Consider the following 16,023-nt stretch of genomic DNA (forward strand, 5'->3'; position numbering starts at 1 on the left):
TTTAATATATTCTATATAATATCGTTTCATGCTATTTGTATAATATATTATTTAAAAACATTTTACTGATCTTATATAATATCTTACAATCTTATTATAATGTGAAGAATGTGGAAAATAAATTTTTGCTGCAATCTCTCCTCTTCGTCCTGTGCCTATAAATAATTTCGCACTTTCCAAAAGCGCACGCTTAGAGCTCGTCGATGGCGAGAGAGGACAAAGACCGCGGGCGAATTAACCCTACCATTTCACCTGCAATAACCCTGAAGCCTCCGTTCCCTCGTACGTGGAGCGAGGCAGTTTCGACGCAACAGCGACCATCATCGCCACTACCATCAAGCCGGAGAAGAGTCATAGTGTTACCACCGACGTATGGACACAAGGACGACAGAGCATATACCTATATACGAAGGGGACAGAGGAACCGTCCACGGGGGTGGAAAAGCGGGAATCGCGGGAGCTGTGGGTATTGATCGCCTTTCCACATTGCATGGGGGTGGCTTCGCGCGCGCGGCGACCCCCATAACCAACTGAGCGTCGCCATTACACCGCCATGGGCGACCGCGCAACGTCACAGGCGTTCTAAGAGAGTGAGACAGGAGCCTCCCGGCCGGCCGGCATCGCGCCGAGACCGAAGTAGATCGAGTTCGTCGTACACGCACACGCGGAATCGGCCACTGGGACTTGTAAGAGGAAGCGATACGGGCGCGAGCAAGGGAGAAAAGGAGACGAGAGAGGGTGGCAGAAGACGAAGAAGTCGTCCGCGCCAAGAAGGACGGGACGAGAGCGGCCGGCCGCTTCCGGGCAGGGCGCAAGCTCGGGGTCTCCTTGTTTACATCCGCCCTGCGTCTACCAGCACGTTGCTTCGAGGCTAGCGCGATCGACGCCACGTTGTTCGTTGTTGAAGATTAACTGCCGCCTGTGAAATCTGACTGAAGAAGAGACTCTAGGACACTTGCGAGGGAGCCTTCTTGCCTTAGGACGAACCCCTTCCTCCCCTTTCTCGGGAGGTCAGGGACAGGACTTGCCCATGGCACGGACCTGCTTCCTCGATTAATGGGCGCGTGAGTATGTCTGCCATGTGGGTTTTTCACGGGTGTCTTATAGTGAGTTGTCTCTTTGTGTTGCTGTGAGCGTTTCTCTCTCTCGTATACTGAGAATTACGTGTTGCGCGCGCGACGATCGACGGATGTTTCTGTCACGTGCATGTTTGGCATGCTGACTTCCGGTGATATTAGTCTAATTTGTCGGCTTTTGTTTGTTTGCGAATCGCACGCGAAGAATAGTGAGATTTAATTAAAGTGATAATCGATCGTGGCGTAGCAAGTATGTGAAATATGTTAATGTTAGTTAACGCGTTACGCGATATTGGAATTTCATAACAGACAGGCGACTACACAAAGTTGCTGAATTTGAAGTTGATTTTATTAAAAGTTTATTAAATTATAATAGCAGTTGAGAGAAAATTTTGTTTTTGCATTAAATTCTCAATTTATAAATATATTCTTTTTAACACAATTCAAATTTCCACATACTTAATAAACTTCATTTAAATTGCGACGAAATGATGCGACACGATTTAAGCTGCAAACTTATAATAATATAAAAATATGAAATTAATAATATTATTCAATTAAATTGACTTGAGATTATTTTGCGACGTGCTTTCTCACGGATGATCATTGCCAATTACAGAATTTATGGCTTGGCTCTTGATCGAAAATGCAATATGCTATTTTTTTGCACTAGTTTCTCGGTCAATGACTTTCTGGCAAAACAATTCCTTGCAAGCAATATCGATTTTTAAGTTTGTTGCGTGTAAACGCATGAAATTATTATAGTTCTTATAAAATGGGGTGCATTAACCGAGAGATTTCATGAAAATCATCACAACAATGCAAGTCATCATACGACGCGATATATATAAAGAGAACAAGATAAAGGGTTACAAAAATAAACTTTGAAGGTAGGAAGAAAAATATATGGCATATATATAAATATATATGCAATACACATATGTATATACAAATATATATATATATATATATATATATATATAAGAACAATATAATAATATAATTTAATTTAATATATAAAAATATATAATTAAATATATATAATTAAATATAATTAATTAAATATTAATTAAATTATATATAAAAATTTAATAATATAATTTAAATTATTAAATTTTTTTTTTCAAAATAAAAAGACTTGAGAAATATTATTATTTGATTTTTCATCTAAATTATAAATTAATCATAAGTAACGTTTACGTTTTGAAAAAAAAAAATGGTTCTTGCGCTTCACTGCATCATTTAATCTCGTGTAAACGAGAAAAACGTGCGGCGCGTTTAAATTATACGTGAAAGGGGAGCGTTTAGCGAGCTGACAAATGTGCGAGGCTTCTGTTCGGCCATGCCATGAACCTTGAACTTATCGACCAGCCTGTATTTATATTACAACGATCCAAAAATCGAGTCAAGGCGAATAAAAATGAGAGGACTGTTTGCGATCTATATACGCACGTACACGTTCGCCAGATCTTAGCATTGAATTATAGTTTCATGACTGACAATGAAAAGAAACAAGAACATGGTCAACCTTGCCGAATATAATTACTTCTCATGTCTTTGAATCACGCGAATATCGGTGAATTCGTTAAAACATGATCAAACGCGAATAATAAAATACGTAAAATATTCGATCGAAAAATTACCAATGAAAACAAAGCATTGCTCTGTCGAAGAAATATGTTTCTTTAGATAAAATCGAAATAGCGAGGGCTTAGAGAACGAAACATAAATCATGGTAGATAGAAGGCAAGGATATGTCTGTCATCAAGTGGACTTCTTTGAAGTAGCAATGAGTGACAGAGTATGTGTAAAAGATCCAAGAAAAAATTCTTATGTATCTTTCCACCCTACAGTGTCCACACGGTAATCCTTCTTTTGATATGCCAAACCGGAAAGGATTGGTCGCTGTGTTAGACTTCAAAGAAAAATTCAATGGTGACAGACGAATCTCTCAACGAAAGGATATTTTGTAAAAGTCACGGGGAAAAAAATAAAATTATATCATATATTAAATAAAATATTAAAATCGACTCTAACTAATTCTAAAAAAATTATCGAAAAGTTATATATTATTCGCATTTCTTTATACGCGCATCAACTGTGCTCAAATTGAAAAGAAAAATGGACTTAGCATGATGCTAACTTTCGCATACATTATCAAGTTACTCGCCTCGAGTAAACCAAGAATATCTCCAAGAATATCCACCGTCGACGAGCCGCGATTCGAAAAGAGAAAGGATCCCGCGGGGTATCCGCGCGACCATCATAGAGCCAGAATTATTCGCGCGCGGGACACGAAACGCGACGCGAGTGCCTCGATGCAGCAGCTGCGTTCGATTATAAACGCGCGAAGTGAAACGCGTTCGCGAGATGAAACACTACTAGATTAATCGTCGATAGAAAGCCGTGTGTGATAATTGTGTGTGTGAAAGATTTAAAATTCATTGTTTTATTTAATATTGAAAAATAATGGCAAATAATATATATAAATTACGAACTGTATGGATTTAATATTGGCGAAGAAAAAAATTTTAGACGGCCTTTTTGATAAAAAAATTAATATTTTAGAAATATTGATTCTATCGAACCGGTGATCGCGGTTGGCTGAACTGTATTTCGGTTAATTAAACTTTTCGGCACGTTGAGCACAGTAGATTTAGAAATCTTTCCCTCGTGATCCACAATGGAGGTAAGAAATAGAAAATTGGCAAATTTTTCATCTATCACTTTTACGTAATTATTCTTGTGTAGTTCTGATCTGAAAGTTTTATTATTTTGTTTATTTTATTAAAGAGACAATATCATTAATGGAATCTAAAATACTTAGTATTAATTGTATAATATATTATAATTTTTAGTTAAATAAATTCAATAAAAAGATTAAGAATCTTTTTCTTTCAATTTCGTTAATTTTTGGAAATAATAAAAAATTCAAAGCACACTTAAATATATTTGTATAACATCGTTACACGCGTTTAATTGAAAAATATTGTAGAATATGCCGAGTAGAAAGCAAGTCCGGCACAAATATTTCCGAGATAGCAAAGTCAGAGGCGGAAGGGCAATAACTGTTGTAATTACCGTAATAACAGCGATTACTATGCAGCGCAGTTTTCATAGAATCGTGCTGTTCTCTCTCGGAAATGCTGTATCTATTCATATATCTCGAAAACAAAAACAATACCTAATTCTACTTTAATATTCTAATCAGCCTTTTTTCCATGTGGCACAAAATTACAACAGAGAGAATAATATTTTATATGTTCTAACGTATAACTAAATAAAAATAAAAAATCCACGTGTAAAAAAATGATAATTTTTATCTAAAACGATACTTAAGAGAAAAAATATTTGGAAAAATATTTTGTTGATATACTAGTAAGTTAGAAAATTTAGAAAATTATGACATAGAGAACCATAAAAATTAAAAAAAAAAATCTACGCATGAAATTAATAATTTTATCTAGAACGGGGGGTGTTTAGGGGAAAAAAATCTTTGAAAAATATTTTGATATACCAGTAAGTTAGAAAAATTACCGACGGTATCAAAGAGCGAGCGTCATTGACCAACTCGACGCTGTGAGAAGCATCCCCCCACAGGGGAGCGTCATGATAGCGAATCGGTCGATGGATAGTACGTGGGCGTCTCGACGCCGGCGTCGGTAGGAAGCTCACAGGTGGTCGCCACGCAGTCTGGCCGTGTTTCGTGTCGGGTGCCGTGCCGTGCCGCGGCAGCGTCTCGGCGAGCTACCGCTTTTTCGAGGTCCACGACCGACCGGGGCCAGAATCGATCCGCGGCCACTTCCGGCTTCCGTTTGTTGTGACGCCCGTGCGCGCGGGTGCACCCCAGCAATAACCTCGCCCCCGCGATGTACGTGCATATGTGTGGATGAGTGTGTGTGCGTGCGTGATTCCGACTATCTTTCGCTATCTGTACACGAGTCACCGCGAGTGTTCCATCATCGTCAGCTCGCACATGTAAGCTCACGCCGATTGCCGGACACGCGCTTCGACATTGCCCGAATATACGCACACCGGTGGAATCTCGCTGATGTAACAAACCAATCAAACCCGGGAATAAATATAATTAAATGCATCGTTAGAACATTGCATAATATAGCCATCATTTTTTAACTTTGTTATAATCATTAAATTCATACGTGAGCTCATATTTAGCTTTCTGAGAGTTGAAACATATTTTAGGTTTGTCAATATGCTTCATTAATTTAATAAGCTACCACGTATGTGATCAATAAAATCTCAATATTAAAAATAATTATATTAAAATATTTAAAATTAAAATATGTAATACATTATCAATGAGAATAATTTAAAAATTTGTAAATTAAAGTTTTGTGCTTTATGATAACTTCGCTATATATTTGCATTTATTTTTTTTTATTTCTGGGATCTTTCATTCAAATCCGCAAGATTACAACGTTCTTGTTAGTCTCATTCGTTGAGTCGCTTCTGCTCGAGACGTGTTGCTTCGCTGGCATAACTTGTGATATTCGCGAAATAAAACTTTTAATTCGCCAAGTGCCAAGTGTATCTACTAATCAATGTTAAAAGTTACACGACTACCGTATAATTTTATTTAACCTCTGGTAAAATAAAAAAAAAGCTTAAAAGTGAATTAGAGCCTTTAGAGATCGTTCTTGTGCCAAAGCACAAGGATAAAGTAATTAGCCAACACAGGAGGAACTTATTACTTCGTTACAAAACTCAAAGCCGGATTCGACGTTGTTTCAGATTAAATGTTCGACATTTTGGTATCAGAGGCCTTCAAATTTGGAATTCTCTTTTTTCTCTCTTTCTCTCTGTTCTTTTCATTTCCAGGCTTCGATATTGTTCAACATTTTGTTAAGACAAAATATCTATTTATATAAAATACAAATAACTATCTTTGAATTTAACTTCTTGTGGAAAATTGTAAGTGATGTAAATCTTATTATATAACATAAATATGAAAATAAAGCAAGATTATTATTTCGAATTTTGCATTTGCATTTTGTAAACATAACTTTTTTAATTATCTTTAGAAAAAGATTCCAATATATTGTATAAAATACAAATTTTTGAAAATATTTTATTCTGCTTATTCGATCGATCGACCGGTGCCACATCAATATAAAGATTTTTATCTAGTTTTATTACAATCAATTATATTACTGACATGATGCTTGAGAGAAAGAACCGTGAAAGAATAATTTCATTAATCTATGATAAACTGTGCAAACTATGAAAATCGTCAAATTAAATAATAAACATATTGTAAAAAAACTATTATTAGGAACATTTAAAAAAATGTCTATAATGTTATTATATAATATATAATATATCTATATAAAATTTACAACGCGATGTTATATTATATAAAATTAAAAATAATTATAATTATTCATTTAAGGAATAAATTGTGTTGTAACGATTGAATGCATAATCTCGAAATTATCTCAGCATTCAGATTACTGGAATGCAAATTCAATGGCAGTTCGAAAATTGCCTTCGGGGCATTCTCGAAACCATTATTACTCATGTTTCGGCGATCGATACGTATAACGTGTAACGTGTCGCTCGCTGACAGTATAAAGGATCATTAAAATCGGTCCTCGTTCTTGCACGAACTTCGCCTGGAGACGAAGACAAAAATAATTTCGTGCTTGTTGACATATGCACGTGTGCACACACCTTTTCACGTGTACATACAAAGAGAGAGAGAGAGAGAAAAGGAGGACGCTCTTTGTTCTCCGAAGGGAGAAAGGAGCGCGAATGAAGAAGGTAGCATTGAGTCGCAAGCGAATCATAATTAAAGCAAAAGCGCGGATGTCTAAATATATGTATGCCTGTGGTCGATGATGGATGGAAATAGGCAGAGAGGGAGAAGAACGGAGCTTGTACGAGAGCGAGCTTGCAGTGGGCATCGCGACATCGAGGCGTCATCTGAGTTCGCGTTCGGTTAGGTCAGTTTTCGCTGTAATTTTCGGTCCCCTTACATTTATCTTATATACATTGAAATAAATTATTATGATAAATTACTTAAATCAGATATAACGTAAAATTCGGCTTGTAATTGACGGATTAACTTTTAGTAACGCGATTATTCACAAGCGGCGTGAGATAAAATTTTCATGTTGCGAATATAGTAATGTTTACTAATAAATTATATATCGTAAAGAGAGAGTATCAAAAAATTATTCGTTTAACATATAAATTTTTCATGTGTAAATATGACTGATATATTTATTTCTTACTGTGCAGACACTCGAAAAATGTGCTTAAATGTCATCTCCCCTATGATTCGCACCGTAAAATCATTGTTCCATATCTCAATGAGGCTATTTTGTGCCGCTTGCCTTTTGTTCTTATAAAGATAGACACTGTAACCATGAGAGAAGATAGGTCAGTAACCGTCTTCGAACTTCCGCCACCCTTCCAGCGCAGTATTGCAAGATAAAGTGATTCGCTTTCCCATTTCAGAAAATGCATTCGTATGATCAAAATAGATTGATTCCGAACAAATAGAACAAGATAATAATTTGATAATAAATAATTTGTGCAATACTATTTTATCATAAGATAAATTTGAAAATTAAAATTAAATAAGTAATATGCTTAAAAAATTTGTTGAATAATAAAGCGCTAAATGTATATGACAGCGAATTACGTAAATAAGCAATTAAGAGATTTAACTTTATTTTTAAAAATAATCTATAATCATATCAGAGATGACATCTTGTCGAATCGCGATATCTTTTCGAGGTACTCATTCGTTTTCTCGTCTCGCTGTTCGGTCTCGAAGAACATTTCCACGTGGAAATGTATGCACGTGACCAGATGAGCGCGCCAATCGCAGCTCCATGTTTGGCGATCTCCACTATGGAGAGAGAGAGCCAAGAGCTAGTTAACAACGATGGGGCTTCCTTCTGAGACAGTCCGATTCGACCCGATCGCGTTTGCACTATCGTTGTCGGGCTCTTGAGAGCTCGATCTGTTTTTCATCGAATTCTTATGCGACAGCGAGTCTTCTCTTCGGGTATTAAATGCGCGTTTAAAGTGCATTATGGGTACCGTGGCATTAAGTAAGTTCGGTGGAATAGTTTGACAAGGTGGTGTGCAAAATTAAAATCGTTCAAACATGAATCAAATTATTATAATCATAAGAACTTTAAATTTGCAAATGCAAAGTTTAAAAAAAAAAGATCACATATAATCTGATAATAATAATCATAAGAATTTTAATATGATCAATCTTTTCGAATTAAAAAATAAATGTATTGTTGCTTTTTTAGTTTACTTGTCTTGACCTAATAATGACAATCAGTGTAACAATATATCTATGATTCACCACAAGTTTCACGTTTCATTCGATTATATCACTCTATCAACTAGATACAATTACATCAACGATATTTCGCACAAATTTTTATGTTTTATACCTATATTGAAACGATTAAGAATTTAAATAAAGATAATAATGACATATTTATAAATTTATTTGTATAAAATTTTATAATAAATTCAGCTTAAGTTCGAATATTCTTTAAGAGACTTTTATTTATTTCTAAAAATCATAGCTCTTCTGTTTTCTTTTATTTTCCTGAATCAAAAAATACTTCATAAATCATTCGTAAATCAGCACAGTCTGCAAAAGTTCTAAGTGTTTCTTCCGATAATTGAAAAGCTGTAGAGACTTAAAAGATCGCACGCGCTTTAATAAAATCAAATAAATGTCCAACAAAATCCAACGAAACAATTCACAATCTCGAAAATATTTTGTAAATAACTATTTATTTAGTATTATATATGTGCTTTTATTAAATCATTTTGCTTAGATTTTTTGTCGATCAATTTTCCATAGATTTCAATTAAAACTTATACGTACAATCAGAAAAAAATTTGGATTTTATTATATTTTTGAAAATAGCCATCCATAAAATAATGAATAGAGTTATTGAATTTTGTTGATAGAGGTAACTTCTTGCGAATATTTCAACTAATTTTTGTAAAAATCCATATATGAAACAAAGTATATTTGATTGAGAGACAATTCTTTCGCATATTTCTAATTCTAGTCTCATTCTTCCTCAGATCCTCAGAAAGACAACAAGGAAGATTCTGAAGAGATGCAACGGTGTCCCTATCTCCATGAGATGAAAGAGCGTTTGCTCTCACAACCGACACCAACTGACAGCTTAGACATGGAACGACTCGACGGTGGTACTCCTGTCAAGGAGGCTAATCTGCACAACGATTATCCGGCGCATATGAATCAAGGCGTGATACCTGAACCCCCGGAAATGCCGCCTGACTCTTTAATCGGTACCGTCGTCAAGGTGAGTAATTAAACATAGCGCCGCAATACATTGTGCATAGAAAATATAGAGATGTCTTATAATCCAGATATTTATGCAATGCTTTTTTGATCAATTCAGAAACAATTTTTTTTAATATCATTATTTATCACGATTTAATTATGTAAAAACTATAAGTTCATTGATATTCTCATTGAAAAAAAGAAGTGATAAAAAAATTTCAATGAAAAGGGCATATGATAATTTTTCGGACACCTACTTTCCTAAATCAATAAAAATGGCACTGATTAAAACAGTGACAAAATTTCACCGAAGATTAATGAGTATTCAATGAAAACTCATATTTTATTCTTTGGTCTTGTTTCACTGATTATAACATTAAAATTTCATTGAAAAATCAGCCACTGTCACTGATTTTTCTCGGCGAAATTTCACTGTTTGCAGTGCTGCTTATCAATTACCATCAGATAATATACTATTCCATAATTCTATTTAAAAGAGTAGTGTATATCATAAGATGGAATTAAATTGCAATAGCACGAAGCATTTGTATATGACAAATAATTAAAAAATATGTTCAGGCACTAAAGTTCTCTACTGGAAACGTTTAAATTCATTCTCGTTACGGTGATTTCAGCTCAACTCCGATGGCTATGGTTCACACACGTCGCCAGCGCATGCGAGGCAGCCCTTAGTTCCACAGAATGCGAATAGCCCACCCCTCTGCCTCACTCCCACGTATTCCGGTTCAAATACTGGCATGCTGCCAAAGAATGCAAAGTAAGTATACATTCTGACAAATACATGTTCCCAAAGATCCTTGACTGTAAAGATACACAAACATTGATGTGTTTCCAACTGGAAAGATATTTCGCAATATTTATCCAATTTTTGCAGGAAATTTTTAATATTTCTCTCAACAGAAGAAGTGACGTTCTTAACCCACAGTAATAGTAATAGTATGATAATAGTCAATATAATCTTTTCTGAAAAATACTTTGCATATATACTAATAAGATTCATTCTCTATACTTTATCAATTTAAGCATAAACATTCGGATCACTCGTTTAATCCGAAAATCACCACGCCACGTGGAACTCAGATATCGTGCCTCAAGTACATTGCTTATCATTAAAGAGTCTCTGGAACCCTTCGAGTGACTCAAAATAGCTTTAGAGATACTTACTATAAGGCAGTTACGCGTTTTACGAGACACGGATACCTTACAGACATCGAGACCATCGGCTCTGACTTTTAGCAAGCAAGTAGCTTATATAGAGCCGTATATTTATGCGTTTCAAGTTTATATATTTAACCGATGTATCGATCTATTACGTAATTGAAAACAGAGAGGTATCATCATCGTTTAATAAATATTTAAAATATATAATATATCTAATAATATAAGATAAAATTAATATTAACTTCAGAGTGTAAAAATGCGCGTAAAAATACTCGAAAAACGTATAATTTTATGTATTTTAATAAGCTAAAAATTAATTAGCTCAATGAACACGAAGATCTATTGCGATCATCTTCTATGGCGTGCTCTAATAAAATTCACGTCACATTTTTTTTTAATGGAGATCATCGAACGTGTCGTGAACGGTGAGAACTTGACGCAGCAATTTACGCTCAACCAGTGCTCAGCTATTCATTAATATTCGCTTTTTAAAGAGGAAAATCGTTTTCGAGTACCTTTGGACGGCACATAAAACCACAAATAAATTTAATCAATAGTTAATCCCAGAGAGAAAAATTAATTAATAATACAAAAATCAAATATGCACAAAATATTTATAAGTTCGATTCTGTTTATAAATATAATTAGTATACACTTGGTATATAAAAATATATACCAAGTATATATTTTTATATACCAAGTGTATACGAATTTATATATATTTTTATATGGTATATAACAATATATACCATATAAAAATATATATAAATTCGTGAAATGTATAGAGTAACTAAAAATTTGTGAAATGTAGAGTGTCTAAAATAACAAAAATAAGAAATAATATTAATATAATAAATAATTATATATAACTCGTAAACATAATGCACACATAGATTTATGATAAATAAATAAATATATATATATATATATATATATATACAAATATTTTACAATTTTTTTATCAAGTAGGAATAATAATTTGCCATCGACTACAAAGAAGTTCAAAGAGTCAACTGAAAGTCTTGCAGAGAGGAATGATCGTTATACATATGTAAGATTCTATTCTTTCTGGAACACAAAAATTAACTTTTCATTTGTAGAATAAATTTTATATTTTATTATCATTTTTGTGATCTCTCACTCAGAATTTAGTTCTAGGGACGCGAAATCGTGGCAGCACTGCCAGCGCGTCTCGAAATCAATACTGCTGTGCGTGAGTGTCTCGCCTGTCGCACACACAATCCCTTGAAACGCAATATTACAGCACGCAGAAAAATACTACGAACGCGAGAGCAGTTGTGTTCGATTTAATTGTATAAATCAGATTATCACGCGACATTTTTCGCTTAATTTTTTTTATAGCTTTTATCTCGCCTTTATTAGTATAATTAATGTCACGAGATTCTTACAGATACATTTCCCATTCAGTTTATTCTTTTATACTTTTTTGCCATCTTTACTAATTTGCAGACAAAAGAATAATGAATAATAAACTGAATAAACTGAAATGAAGATATATTATATAATAAAATAATAAAGTTGAACAGAAATATTAAAGGCATATGTTTTGAAAAAATAATTGGAACAACTTTTGTAATTACTTATACAATATTTAAAGACAAAAAGAAAATTCTTAATCTCGTTACATTTACATGTTTTTAAAAGGCTTGCGATAAATCAAATTTAATGATTTAATAACAATTAATCACAAATTAATTACAAAGCGCTTCCATAATCTTTAGTATCAGTATCTTAAATATAACTCGTATCTTGAATAAATCTTATGTATTTATATGAAGAAAATTGCGACATCGTGAAGCTCGGGATTGAAAATGGACCATCGCCAAGTCTTGTCATTTAGCTGTCAAATAATGTTAGATTTGCACTAATAAATATTACGAAAATTGACGCGATATATACTATTAAATAAACTCTTATTAAACACGTAGAGTGTCAACTCGTAAAGTGTAACTTAAGAATATTTCGTAACGTGTCTCAGATTTCGTTCTCGAATAGAAATCAATAATTTCATCAATACTGAATATTTAATATTCAATAATCTGACCAATAATTAAAAACCAAATAACACAAGCTAGAGTTTATGCGTTAAATATTATAATATTGTAGAAATTATCTTAAAATACAGTAGAAACAAAATACGCGTTGCACATCTTCCTACGAATGTGCGCTGCAATCTTTTCTCTGTATGCATTCGCAAAGGACCGACGATCTGGTCTTTTTTTTCCCCCCAATCACTGCGACTTCTCATCTCCATCATTCGACCTTAGAGCATATAGACATATATCTATATGCTCTAAGCATTCGACGCAGTGTAACGCGGCCGCGCAATAAATTCCGCCGAATCCTCGGCCGACCGAAAACCAATTCCGGCATTCCAGATTGACAATCACCGTCTTCCAGCGTCTAGCGCTGCGCGCACTTTTCGCTCTTCGGTCATTCATCAGATCGTTCGACCGGGCATCAAAGTTATTGGCAATCAAGACACCCTTGTCGCAGACGATCTTTGACTTCGCGCCGAGAAATACGGCGTACGAGAGAGAGGGTCATACCGACGTGAATTTCGCGCGTGAGGAAGGTCAGTGACCTCGGTGGAAGCGTTATCGAGCGGGTCAGTGGGTCGCAGAACCACGGAGCATTTTGCCCTCCTCCCTCGTCACCTGCCCCTCTGGAGCTTTCCCTACCCCTTTCCTCGCCCCTTCGCGTAGTGCACTACCATCGGCCACCCACCGCGCCCCTCTCGACATCTTCCCGTGAGATAGGCGATAGCTGAGCCGAATACTCGGCTTCGAGTCTCCTCGACTTTGCGAAAATTCGTCTCTTTATCCGGCAGAATTCGGCTGGATGACAGTTTCTTTCTCGAATGCGAATACTAGACCGAAAGCCCTCGCGATACTTTCGTATCGTTCGCGAATAAAGGATCTCGTATATTTAATTCGTTACATTTTATACAATTACATGTCTTCTTCTGTGTATATAAGAATGCTGTAATCTCTTTATAATTAATATCTAATTGTACTTGCCTTATCTGCGAGCAAAGAAAGGCTCTGTTTTTCTTATATATGTTAAAATATATTTCGCTCTGTCCGAGTCGAAAGTTCAAATTGGAAAATTCTAGGAGTAATTTTTAATGTACATATAAATTGAAGTGCATTACAAGTTTGACATTTGCTTTACGCAAATAAGATACCATTGAGGCCATATCTAGGGCAACGGATGCATCAATGAAAATGAGTTGCGAAAAAGACGGCGGGATATGTCTATATAAAAATTCACGACAGGAGGGAATTTCTTAACAGAGAGAAAGGAAGAAAGAACTTCTTTTTAAACAGTTCTAATTGACAGAAGTTATGACGAAAGATATTCAATATACTTCGATATAAAAAAAACAAGAAAATATTCGCTCCCTAGATAATCATCGATTTCGTTTAAAAAATTTATAGTGAATAATGTGAATAATGAACTTGAAGATCTACACAATATTTTAAATAATTGTACGTGCATTACTCGGATTTAACTCGGTCCATAAAAAAATAATTAAGCAATATAAAAGATTTATGAATTGCAAACGGATTTATTGAGAGTGGCAATGCAGCTTTCTAAAGCTCTATTTCTTGAAAAGTATCAAGAAAGAAACGATTTTGCACCTAAGAAAAATTCATACGAGATTTTCTGAAAGAGAAGTGATATTCTGAGGCACCCGAGCGAGAAAAGAATCATAAAGGAGAATTGAAGATGAGGTTTAGAACGAGAACACACGGGAAAAACGTTGCGCCAACTATCTATGCAGATGAAATTAGCCCACTAGAATAATCAAAGAAATGGAAGTGTTCTCATTTTTACGCATGAGGGAAAATCAACTAACGACAAAAACATTGTCATGCGATTTGTCGATGTTATGAGAAAAAATTATACAAAAAAATATACAGAGAAGTGCTCTCGACGAAACCATTTCGTTTCCTTCAACGAAAGACGAAAGAAGGCCATTTCTTCGTCTAAGAAAAACGTCGCAAAAGAACGCTGTACATCGTTAAACATCCGCGAATTCTTTGTCGCGATTTTCCACGCCCAAGACGCATTTATACGCCTTTAAAGGGGAATTTCGAGAAGTGGTCGACGTCACGAAGAAAAAAAAATCCAACCAAGACGCGGGGATTGCATCGGCCGAGGCGGAGAACGCGGAGTCTCGCGTACCATAAGTTGATACGAGGAGGACAGGGGACATCATCTCGTGGAAATGAGAGAGAAGCAGAAAGTTGGAAAGAGGAAGAGATAGAAAGGGAAGAACACCCCCGCGGCTCTATATAGACCAAAAGCTCTCGCAGTGCGCTTGTGCGAGAAGCTGCCGCTGCCCGGGAAGAGATCTCCCGGCCAGCCTCAGTCTCCGGGATGCTGGGGGCGGCGATCGTGATTCTACCCCCATTCTCGTGGTGCTCCGATAACACAGCCCGACTGATTGCAACGGGGTCCCGCTTACTCCTCGGCAGCCGCACGAATTTAAGCCCTTCGTTCTCTCTTGTCTCAGCTCGCTCTGGCGCGCGCGAGTAGAGGAGTCCGGGCTCTCTCGTTGTCTCCTTTGAACCCTTTGGTCCACCCTTCGTTGGCGCCGCCGCATCCGTCCATCCGTTTCCCATCTCTCTCTCTCTTTCTCTCATCCCGTCTTTGTCTCTTCTCCGCTCCATCTCTCTCTCTGGGGATCCCAGTCCACCCTTCGTCTCTTCTCTCCGCATCCACGCTTCACACCCTTTTCCGCCGAAGCCGGGGCGCAGTCACCGCGAGGCCCTTCAACCAACCGCCTCTCGCAGGTGAGTCTCTTCCATCATCTGTCGTCGCGAGTGCGTCGCGACGCTAAACAAAGTGGTGGTCGTCGGTCAGCGGAGCGTATCAGTGCCCGATCCTGGGAGATTCAACCGCGCGCTTGTGTGTGCACGGGATTTTCCATTAGCTCGTTCGACCAAGTACGCGGGATCAGAGACTTTAGGAATATTGCGTATCTCTGTTTCTCTCCTCTCCCCCCCCCCTCTCTCTCTCTCTCGTTTTGCCTTTGTCCAACTCTCTCTTCCGTTCAATCGCCTCTTGGTACCGCCTGAATATTCTTCCTGAGTCTTTCTCCGTAGCTTCACGATTTTCTGTTCTTTCGCTGCTCGATTCTGTCGAACTGGAACGGAGCCCCCTTTCCCGCTTTCGAAGAGTAAACAAGTGATATATTATTTAAAAATTCAAACGTCGTAGGTAATCGCAGAAATTATTCGTTCTCGGCTTGAGACAAATGTTAAAGTACGTCAGCATATCACATTTTAACATATTACTGAATCATATTACGCAATATGCAATTACGGGGGAGAGTGCGCTCCATTTCTACATTCCAGCGGAGAGAGGGGTTTTAACGATTCAAAAAAAAATTGTAGAGTCAAAGCGCAGGCGCTTCCA

General features: G+C 36.3%; 1 protein-coding gene across 5 annotated transcripts in view; it reads left to right on the plus strand.

The window, feature by feature from the left end:
- The first annotated feature begins 532 nt into the window (after positions 1-532).
- Positions 533-16,023, plus strand: part of Otopla (proton channel otopetrin-like a) — a 29,775-nt gene continuing 14,284 nt past the window's right edge. Inside the window, exons 1-3 of one of the 5 annotated variants that reach the window (XM_083043438.1) lie at positions 533-1,068; positions 9,168-9,412; positions 10,029-10,171. In XM_083043438.1, coding sequence (XP_082899564.1) covers positions 9,203-9,412; positions 10,029-10,171 — 353 coding nt within the window. In that variant the 5' untranslated portion in view covers positions 533-1,068; positions 9,168-9,202. Of the gene's footprint in view, positions 1,069-4,988; positions 5,055-6,650; positions 7,040-9,167; positions 9,413-10,028; positions 10,172-14,961; positions 15,399-16,023 lie in introns of those variants that run through there. The other 4 variants (XM_083043435.1, XM_083043437.1, XM_083043436.1 and 1 more) reach the window with 4 other exon arrangements.

This window comes from Prenolepis imparis, unplaced genomic scaffold (assembly GCF_030444845.1).
Source record: "Prenolepis imparis isolate NDT839.2.m4 unplaced genomic scaffold, iyPreImpa1.0 SCAF_8, whole genome shotgun sequence".
Lineage (NCBI taxonomy): Eukaryota > Metazoa > Arthropoda > Insecta > Hymenoptera > Formicidae > Prenolepis > Prenolepis imparis.